Below are 11,186 nucleotides of genomic sequence, written 5' to 3' on the forward strand. Positions count from 1 at the left end.
AGCTGCTGTTTCTGTGCAGGAGGCCCTGGTGCTTTGGGATGGGAGGCCATCAGATCAAATCTCTGTGTCATGTGCTGTGCATGCAGCCCCACTCAGCCCCATGGCAGCAGCTTCCCAGAGGGGGACTGCAACGTCTTGAAAATCTAAAATTAGCTGTCACCTGATAAGCTTTGTCTATTTATGTCCTACCACAGCCTTCCCAAATCCTCCTTCCCAGGAAAGATAAGTGAAGGTGGCTTTAAGACCTGGCAGCTCAAGGTGACTTTGGCCGTTAGTGCAGAGAGGGCTTCTGTTCTGCAGGCACACAGAGACAGTTCCTTGGCCAGGCCGAAGACCCTGCCGTCTAGTGTCCACATCTTGAGCTCCAGTTGTGATGGTTTGAGGTAACAAAGAATAACATTCATATCTGAAGATCTGAAAAGAACGATGAAGCCCAAATAAAGGAAAGAAGAATAAAATCAGATTTTTTTTCATAAGGACAGTCAATGGGGGTGTTTTGGAGCATTTTGAAAAATATCAAACATTTGCTGGCAGGGAAAGTTGCCATATGTTGACAAGATTTCCACTGTAGGAGAATTGTGGGATTTCTTTTTCAGAGGAAGATTTTGTTCTTGAAACAAAAATAGTATTCAGTTGTTTGACTCGTATTCTAAGGGTAGTTCCACTTAAAGAGACAGAGATATCAATCTCTCTAAATTTCCCTCAGCCCTGTGATTCATACATCCTCATGATCATTTCCACCAGACCAAATGGAAAAGAAGAAAAGCATACCCGTACAGTTTTGTATTAAAAAACAGATTCAGTGAATTTCACCATATTCTTCATCATCCATCTGAAATGGCACCAGATCACTGGACAGGATGAGGCTCTTGGTACAGATTTGAAATGATTTTCCAGGTTCATATTCACTTGTGCTTTCAAGTCCTCAGTCTTATACATAGTGGGAAGCCATGGCTGAGGCTTCTTCGTTGTTCTTTTTGGCCACAGGGAAGGTGGAGCTGCAGCGAGGGCTGCGGGCTGTGTACCATAACATGCCTTTGCTGTGGCAACCCGGCTACCTTGACCGAGCCCTTCAAGTGATGGAGATGGTGGCCTCGTCCCCGGACGATAGGATGCTGTGTGCAGAAGCGGTACGTCACTCAGCTCTGAGTCAGTGTCCTTTAGCCATCTCCTGTTCCTTGTAAGCCAGCCTGTGAATTTGTTTGCATGGCCTTCCCCTTACCCCTACTGTCTTTACTCTGTAGAATCATGTATTCGTCCAGTTGAAAAGGAATGAAAATCCACACAAATTCTCAGTGCTACTGACAAAAAGTATTAGAGAATAAGATGAATGTTGATGCCATAGCTCACTGAGAGAAAAACTATCCCTCTCCCCTGGAATTGAAACTGAGTTCGATAAAATACAGCCCATTCTCCCCGCCCCCAGCAAAATCTCAGTGGGAGCTCAAAAATAGTTAATATTTCATTTTTAATTTTTGGCATTTCTGTGCCCTTGTAGTCTTGAGGGACTGCCTGGCATTATATTCACCCATAAAAGCCTTCAAGAAATGAATCTGGGAACTAGAGATGGCACAGTCTTGTTTTGCTTCCATTAAACTATTTTATGATGAATGCACAATGCTGGGGAAATACAGATCAGATGTACCTTTCAGAATTCTGAGGGGTTCTTTTGCCTGGACCAGGCAGCTGTCTTCTCACCAGCTCCAGTGTGCATCTCTCAGTCACCTAGGATTCTTGACACTGTGAAACCACTAGACTTAGCTCAGGCTACAGGAAATGTAGCATCTTAGAGCCATGTGAAAGCCTTCAGCCTTACAGGCAGCCAGTGCCCGATCCTAGCCAAGCAGCTTCTGTCATAAGAGGGAGGCCTAGATGGACGTTGCTTGTTCCATTACTAGGATGTAAAAGTTAACTTTGAGCTCATTCTTAGTTTTGCCTTGACCCCAGTCTCCAAGGACTCAGTCCTTGGCTTCGTTTTAGTCATGAGATGTGCATGTCTGGTGCCTGTACTGACCAGATAGTAATGTCTAGTGAATCATCATGTTCTTGGGCAGACATTAATAATAGAACATACACATTCCTAAACATGTATTCATATTTAACCCTGCTGCAGTCAGTGCTAGTGATCAGAAACACAATATTAAATGTAAATCCTTTTCCTGGGAAATATTCCTTCCCGTCTGAGCCAAATTTGCGTTCTCTGTGACCTGTCTTAATAGGAAAGTGATTCAGATGTCAGCAAGAATGAAATATATGTTGGGTTCGGGTATAAGGTAATAGTGCCATTAAAGGGCTTTAGTATTTTCTGGGTTTTTGTTCTAAGGCGACATGGTCAGAATTAATTGGTATCCAAGGGATTGCTAGTGCTGGCCTTGAGGTTGTAGAATCTCTGATCATTATGCCCTCAGGGGTTGAGGGAAGGTGTGCCCCAAAGTGAGTGTGGTGGGAGAGAGAGGCCAAAACAAAAAAGAAACCCTCTGTTTTACAGTTTACTTAGTTTTAAGTCACAGAAGTTGCCTTATTAAAGTGCATTTCACGTCTGTCTGTCCGGTCTCTGTCAGCAGCTCATGTGGGTTGTGCGGTCCCTAATTTATAGATGCTCCGTGAGCTCCAATCTTTCTGTAAAGGAAACTTGCCTAGATTCTGAGGTTCTCCTGCACATTCAGAATGATCCTCTGTTGGTTGTCCTCTGTGGTGGGTTTTCTGTCCTTCTCCCAATGCCAAACCGGTTGAGGAAGACAGCATGGAAGAGGAATACTTGGAGTCCCCATCCAACGTAATTTTTGGGTCCTTCCCCAGTTGACTAAAGGTGAAATCAGGTGCTGCAATGCTGATCCGTACACAGGTGATTCTGAGCTTGCATATTCATAGCACGCGCTTTGTCCTAGGTTGTCCCTGCCATCCAGTGGGATGTTTCTGACGTAAATTGGATAACCACGACTCTTGAGCCAATAATTTTATAAGAGAAAGAGATTACAAGTTGCAGATCCCAGCTGTTCCTTCCTTCCCCTGGCCCAGCTTCTTTTCGCGGTGTGTTTTCAGGGCCACAGGATGGTTAGTCCCTGCACCCTCTTTCTGCTCCACAGCTGGCTGTGCTGGACAGAACGCTGAAAACTCTGACTGCTCCAGCCCCCGCGGCTTCGGAGGAACAGCCCCAAGAAGGGGAAGACAGCCGGGGCTCAGAAGACCTGGTGGAGCAGCTGGACGTGGAGGAGACCGAACAGTCCAAGCTTCCCCGGTATCTCAAACGATTTAAGGTGCGTCATAGCAGAACTGAGACCCTCTCCACTGTATTTCTTTGCTGTGGTGTCAGACAGGCAGGCCTTTCGTGCCTCACTGTCACACACAGAGGCATGAAAAACTGACATCACAAATGAGGCTTCAAACAGGAAGCAGTCTTAAGCAAATGGAATTTTTATACTCCTTTTTGTGCATGAGCTAATCAGTCCCAGTTTTGTTCACTGGAGCAGTGTGTCATTACACATTCATCCCTGATGTGTCTGATGGGAGGGTACTAGCTTGCCAACTCAGAGCAGTCGCCTGACTCCAAGCACAGGTGAAAAGGATCTGGTCTTTTCTCCATATTGCACTCATGTGCTTGATAACCCAAAACCCCAAGTGGGAATTAGAAAGCCACATTCAAGTATGATGGAGATCAGCTACAGGCGTCTTCTGTTGTTTGGTTTTGTGTTGTGCACTTAGGCCCTCCGAATACGTTTTTGGACTGCCTGGAAGATGTAAACAAGTTTCCGCTGTTTCTTTTCCAAATAGTCCTGAACACTCAAGCTGTCTTTGGTAGCTTTCAACTGCATGGCCCAAAATACTCTGTTATCAGCGTCAGGGAAGAAGAGCTGTGTTACAGGTTAACCCCTTGGCCTCTTCCTTGCTTTGTTTCTTGTCTACAAAGTGCAGAGAGAAAAATGTGCTGCCTGAAGAATCCTTTATATGAAGCAGAAAACCTTCCCATCCATGCCAGCTGACTTCTTATGTCATTTTGGGGCAGAGAGGTGTCATTTTGCCTGATGATGACATGTTCAGTAATGCTGAACATGGGATACCTCTGTCCCCGTGTTATAAGGACTCTCCTGTACTTGCAGCTGCTGTTCCTCCTACTAATTCTATAAAGTCATTGTTCAAGGTCCCTCTTTCAGAATTTGAAAACTGAGAAAGAAAGGTTGATCGATATTATGTACACAGAACTGGCGGTAAAGAACTTCCCTACCTTTTCCTCTTAATTTTGCAAATTAAGAAAATCTAAAAAACAAAAAGTGCTGCTGTAACACACCTAAAAATGACTGCCTCTTCCTCTTGTTTCTTATATGTTTAATCTCAAAGAATAGAAATCTGTGCTGCATTAAATTCTCAGTCCTCATTCTTCTAAACATGCATTTTTTTGAAAATCAGAAAGAGGAGACAAACATTTATCGGCTACTGGCTATGTCACAGGCTTCAGTGCGTTTCACCCGTCTTCACTGCGGCTCTGCACGACGGATGCTGCTTTTCCTGTGTTACATGACGCCAGGCTGAAACGCGCTGGCCCATGAGTGACTGATCTGGGATTTGAACCAAAGTTTGCTGACTCAGATTTGAGTCCTTATTCTCTTGTCCCAAACTGTCTGCTTGCCTCCAAACCACACAGAAAGTGATCTCGGAAAGAAATAATTTTCATTGTACATTTCTTTTTCTTCCTGTTGCCTTTTATTAGTCTCGGGCAATTTATGTGGGATCCATTTTTACATGACTGATCCAGCACACTAGGCCTCTAGCCACTCCTTGACGTATGGATCCTGCCTACCTTCCAGTCCCATATTGGAGCAAGCCTCATCACCTATGCCAGTGAATTGTGCTTGTGTTTGGAACATGGGGATGCATGGCATAAGCTACAGCTGAGCCATGAGTGGCTCTCTCTTGATGGTCTACATCTTGAAGCACTTAAGGAGATTAGTGTTTTTAGTACTTGACTCCTCCAGGAATACAATACCGCCCAAACCAAGATGCCATTTCAGATGGAGCTGTAAGCAGTTTGTAAAGGCTGACCTGCGACGGAGCACAGCAGGTGGAAGCTTATAATAGTGCAAGCACTCATGGGAGCCGTTTAGCATGCCATTAGTAGAAAGTTCTTGAAATGATTTCCATCTGTTGAAAGGAACCCTGGTTAAGCAAACATTTATCTCCATCATTCTGAAGGAAAAGATATGGACGGGCTTGCGCCTGGGTATCAGCTGCTTCTGCCGTTTCGTGTGCATCTTAGAGTGCTTTGCTCTGGGAGTTTGGTGCTTGGTTTGGTGCAAGTCAGAGTGGAAAGGTAGATTTGTTAGGCTTGTGCTGTCTTTGTGGATTAAAACAAGAAATTATGTAGAAAATCACAGCATATGGAGTCCCATTTACTGGTCGTGAGTAAAAGGAGAGAAATCACACGTGGTGCATCTTAGCAAAAGTGCTGGACTGAAAAAAAAAAAAAAAAGAAGGGGGCAAACACTCACAGTATCTGGATGAAAGGCAGCGTGACAGGTTCCCAAAAAAATGCCTTTTCCTGTAAGCAGAATGTGTGGAGATTTTGAGACTTAATCTCCTTTCTGCTTTGCTTTCTCCCATCTGCATCCTCCTCCCCACCCCCATCTTTTTTTTCCTTGATTCCCAACAGGACTTGCACTCTAAGCTTGAGGCCCTGGGCCGAATTGAGTCAGAAAGCCTTTTGACTCTGACCACCCGGCTCATCAAGGAACAACTCCCCACCTGTGAAGCCGAGGACATCGCAGCCTACGAGCAGAAGCTGCAGCAGTGGCATCTGGAGCGGGTACACTTGATTCAGAGGGAAGAGGAGCAGAGGGAGAGGGCAAAGCAGGAGTACGAGGCCCGGAGAGCAGCAAAGTCATCTGCCTAAACAGGCCCCTAGCACTCCAGGCCCCAGCACAAGAACTTCTCTAGCCCTGTCCCAGGACTCACAAGTGACTGAGGGCAGCCTCAGCCTCCTCCATCCGCCCCTCCTTTGCCTAAAATAGGCCGTTTGCGGTATCAGAACCACAGTTGTCAACGTATGAACGCACTGTGACTTCCCATCACATGCTGTGGGGCTGTAGAGCTGTGAGTGGCAAGCAGTCAGACTGAAGCCCCAGCTACACACCTTAAACAAGGTGCTCCTGAGGCCTGTGGGAGGGTGGTTCTGGGGTCCCGGATCAGTGTGGAACAGTGAAAACTCTTGATCCATAGCAGTGGTGGAGGGAGAGACTGGTTGAACAGCCTGGTGTTGAGCACAGGCTTTTGAATGGTGTCTCGCCAGTGGCAGAGTACATGTCCTAAGCCTCATCGTCCTCCATGGCCTCCCAGCCTTAGCTGGGTGTGGGATGTCCACACATCTCACCTTCTCCTTCCCCTGTGTCTGTTCTCTGCAGACCTGAACTTGGGAGAAATTGAGGACAGGAGTGAACACCACCATGAGCCCACTGGCTTTCAAATTTCAGGCGCCCACGGTGATACTTTTAGAATGCAAGGACTTCTGAGGAGAATGTGAGCTCTAGCTCCAAAGCCTCCTTGGCTTGGCTTCTCCATCATGGGGTAACTTCTTTCCAGAGCATTCTGAGCTCCTTCCTCAAGGAGGTAAAGTGAGCTCTTAGTGTCCACATGTGCACACATGGACAACTTGTCAATACACATTTCAATTGCAGAAGTAGGAGGAAACGAGAGGCAGGATGGGGCTTGTAGTACTTAGGAGACATGCATAATTGTGCAACTGTCAGGAAGTGGAAATTCCTTCCTGAAGTTTCTCTGTGAAAGTGTTCAGAGGCAGCTCCTGTTTGCTGTGTAATTTTGCCTTTAAGTACTGTTGTTCAAGGTTGTGCTGTTTTATCAAGAACCTGTGGAAATAAATGTCCTGGGATTCTTTTGTTGTGTTCTTTGTCTTTTAGGGAAGGGAGGAAGAGAGAAAGTCACACTATTAATATGGTTAGTCTGATTTTGAGCAACACTTTTTAACCTTTCTTCTCTATCAGACTTTGGCATTTACAACGACCACCACAACGGTTAACATGAATTGAGGACGAAGTGTGTGCCAACACCTCAAGCAGCCCTGTGCGGGAGGTAGAGTAACCCCTTTCTTGAATGAGGAAACAAGCTAAGTGGCTGAGGCAAGGCCGGGTCTGCTCCTCGCCTGGCGTGCTGACCGCTGGCCATACCTGCCGTGCACATCGGCGCAGGACCTTGTTACTGAGCAGAGCTGAGTCTTACTCAGGCAGAAGGTCAAGACTCAAAATCAGTGGTGATACTTTGGCTTATCAGGGATAGGGCTTTTTCCACCACTTTCTTATTTTGTCAAGAGGAAGGTTCAAGATGGATCAGAAGGCCCCTTTTTCTCTGTAGATTACTGACCATCATGGCATAAAGGATCACATTAATACTTGGCCTTCTGTTTCCTCCCCATCTGTCCCTACCCCAGTTTTTGCCAGAGTGCGGAGCATGAAAACTGCCGCTGAGCAGCAGCACAATACCTGACTCTCCTCCTCGTGGGACCGTGTTGCCTTGGCACCAAACTTTGCATCGTGTTTTTACACTTCTAGCTAGCCATGGATATCAGCTATGTGTGTGGGATTTTTGTTGTTGTAGATTTTCCGTGTATTCACAGGCCCTGAAAATTAGTTTATTAAAGTCATTTTTTCACTATGAATGAATTAGCATCTCATTAGTAGAGGCCAGAAATCCTGCTGAACATCTCATGGTGCACAGGGCTCCTGCATGACTAGGAAGTACCTGGTCCAAGATGTCAGTAGTGCCAGGGTCAGAACCTTGGCTGAGAACAGAGAAGCAAGGCATCCACAGGCATTTTTCCGGTGATATAGATGAGACTCAAGAATAATGTTTGTGCAAATGGCTCATTTACAAATGGCATTTCTCAGGCTAGAAAAATAATTAACATTTAATAATCTTAATATTTAACTAATAAAATAATAGTTTCTTTTTATCTAAGTAAATGAGTATGAAATATCCAATAATACAGGGTGGGCTATTATTCTTCCTGAACAAAGTCCATTGTGGAAAAGGGTAAATGATGATTTATACGATTTTGCTGTCAGGCGATATGTAACTGGGGCCAGGAGTCTTAAGTTCCCAAATGAAGCTGCTGTGATACGAGCTCTGGGCTCTACACCGCTGTACCAGTGACCTCACTGGGAGTGCATGGTAAGAAAACGATGAAGTTTGAAATGGGCTCAGAGAAGCAGAAAATGTATTATGGTTGTATTTTCATTAAATGGTCATTAATAATCTTCAGAGCTGAACTTTTCAATCTCTGACCATGATAAATTTTTTAAATCTTAACTTTAGAAAATGGAGTAAGACGAGTGCTTTTCAACATCTTTATGTCAGGGAAATTTCCTTTTATTCTAAATAATAGCTCTTAGTTTGAAAATAATCTTTCCTTTCCCCCATTGAGTTGGCTTTTTTGCTGACATTGCACGCTGCTGTGAGGATGCTCTTACCCATATGGTAAAAAGGAAGTCCAAAAAAGATGGTATCAGTGCCCGAGTTAATGGCAGTTACCCCTGGGAGCTTTGTTTAAAACAGACTTGAGCTGCATGTTTATTATGTATGAATGTTAGGGGTTCCAGATCTGAGCTGGACATGTTCAGAAAACAAGGGTTATTCTTACAGGAATCATCTGAAAGTTAATTCCATGGTGGGCTTTAAATGCTAGATCAAGGACTGCAGGGAAGATTTAAGGATTTCTAAGAGGTACATTATATTCTCATGTACTCAATGGTAGGAGAATTTCACTTGCTTTTTTGGTTTCTACAGTACTTCATCTCAGCAGAGTTTAAAATTTTAATCTTTAAAACCACCCCCTGCCCCAGGTTAAAAGCCTAAAACTGTATGCGGAATAAAACCAGTGCCCATTAAAAGCTTCCTCCAGTGACAGTATGCTGGGCCGCTGTTGGATATCAGTATTTCCCGGGCTCTGGCTTATCACTGGACCCATCTTGATTACGAAACTTACATTTGACAGCTCCTCTTTATGAATGTCCATTTCTACCCAGCTTAATTCCACCCACTTGGAATAGCCCTGCAGGGCAGGGATTATTGCCCTCATTTTGCAGAGGGGAAAACTGAGGCTTATGTGTCTTGCCCAGGGCCACACAACTAATCAGTGGGGTCACAGTACTTGAACCCAAGTTTGTCCAACCAAACCCACTTCCCAAAAACCACACTGTATAACCACTGTGATGACCTGAAACGAAGTACATTCATTCATTCAGCAAATTTTTATTGAATATCTGTTGTGTGTCAGGCACTGTTAAAATAGTCACTGAGGGGGCACCGGGGTGGCTCAGTGGGTTGAAGCCTCTGCCTTCAGCTCAGGTCATGATCCCAGAATCCTGGGATAGAGCCCCATGTCAGGCTCTCTGCTCAGCAGGGAGCCTGCCCCCCACCTGCCTGCCTCTCTGCCTACTTGTGATCTCTGTCTATCAAATAAATAAATAAATGATCTTTAAAAAGAAAATAGTCACTGAGGATACAGCAAGGAACAAAAAAGACAAAGATCCCTTCCCTCGTGGCATTTACATTCTATGGAGGGAGATAGTTAATTCATAATATGTCATGTGGTGATAAGTGGTAGAGAGATAAAGCAAAGAAGAGGAGAAGAGAATGCTGGGTAAGGACTGGAGGTTGCAGCTTAAACTAGCTTGGTTAGGGAAGGCCTTCCTAGGAAGATAACTTTTGACTAAAGACCCACGGGGGTGAGGGTGAGAATCATGGTGTTACCTATGGAAAAATGTGGTAGGCAGAGGAACCAGCACCAACGGTCCAGAGGGAAGCCTGCCTTGGGTGCCAGAGGACTAGACTGGAGGCCAGTGTGGCTGGAGCAGAAAGTTTAAAGTGGAAAATAGCAGGAGATGAGGCCAGAGAGATAAGGGGTGCAGGAAGGGACATATGGTGTAAGACTTCCCGGCCCATTAGTAAGGGTGCTGGCCTTCCCTCTGAGATGAGAACCCATCTGAAGGTTCTGATGGCATGCTCTGACCTAACCTAACATTTTCAGAGGGTTCGCTAGTCCACCTGCTATGGGGTAAATGAACACGGAGGGTAGAGATGGGACATGAGAATATAGGTTGGTTAGGCTACCGCCATAGTCCAGGTCCTGGAGGTCTCTGTTGAGCCCTCTGTGGGCATATTGTTGAGGCCGTGTGGAGGGAATCAAGATGCCAGGGCCATGCACTGTACGCTCGCCATTCTGAGCTGAGTGGGCCTCCCAGCGTAACTGCTCCTGCTCTGTTGGTGTGATCTGTCGCCTCTGCCTGGAGTTTGCATTCTGCAAACCTCCCCCCATACACACATACTGCAGGTCTCTGCCTAGACATCACTTCTGATGCTTTTCCTAGGTCACCAAAGCTCACCCTTGAATTTTGGGAGCCCCTGTCACCCCAGTCACTTTAGGGCAGCCCTTTGTTTGCCTTTATAAATTCCCACAGTATTACCCACTGCTGGGTATAGAGTGAAGGTACAAGAATCACTTAAATGACGAAGAGAAATTCCTTCCTGTTTTCAGATACTATTTGTTATTTATAACCACTTTTCCTGAACAGCTTTTTGTTCTTGGGTGTCAGTCAAAGCCACGGGGTATTGTCAGTTATATAAGCTTATTCTGTAACTGAGTAAGAAACCAAGTGGGAAATATGCTATTAGATGTAACTCCTGAACATGATGGCTCTGTAGAGTCCCAGATTGGGAGGGATCACCCAGTCTGACCATCTTGTCAAAGCCTCTCATTTTTACAGGTAAGTAAAGGAACTTCGGATGGATAAAGTGACTGAGGTCAGCCAGCCAGCTGTCTGTGGCAGAGCTAGGATTAAAACCTGTTTTTGCTTTCTATAAGAAACCCTCCCAGTATCCTCCTGCATCTACATTGGTCTACTTACTTGTTCTTTTTAAGCAATAATGATAATTATCTGTTTCCTTCACCTCCCAGTTTCTGTCCTTAGACCCCAGCATGCTCCCGGGGGGTTAGAAAAGATAATGATGTAGCAGTTACCCATATAGTACAGTGCCCTCTTTGCAGTTTGCCAAAAGCCAGGGAGCCACTGAAAAGAACACAGTCAGCCCCCACGAGTGAATGTGTTCCCCCACTGTGGGTGGCAAGTCCCAGCTCCCGATGAGCCCACCCCCGCACATAAGACAAACAGCACAGCACACACATG

The 11,186-nt window shown here is 45.4% G+C and overlaps 1 protein-coding gene across 2 annotated transcripts in view; it reads left to right on the top strand.

Annotated features, from left to right (window-relative positions):
• Positions 1-6,605, top strand: part of MRPS27 (mitochondrial ribosomal protein S27) — an 87,776-nt gene extending 81,171 nt beyond the window's left edge. For both annotated transcript variants that reach the window (XM_046000896.1, XM_046000895.1), the window contains 3 exons: positions 988-1,130; positions 3,087-3,257; positions 5,645-6,605. In XM_046000896.1, the coding sequence (XP_045856852.1) occupies positions 988-1,130; positions 3,087-3,257; positions 5,645-5,884 (554 nt within the window). In that variant the 3' untranslated portion in view covers positions 5,885-6,605. The remainder of the gene's footprint in view (positions 1-987; positions 1,131-3,086; positions 3,258-5,644) is intronic.
• Positions 6,606-11,186: the final 4,581 nt, after the last annotated feature.

This window comes from Meles meles, chromosome 3 (assembly GCF_922984935.1).
Source record: "Meles meles chromosome 3, mMelMel3.1 paternal haplotype, whole genome shotgun sequence".
Taxonomy (NCBI): Eukaryota; Metazoa; Chordata; class Mammalia; order Carnivora; family Mustelidae; genus Meles; species Meles meles.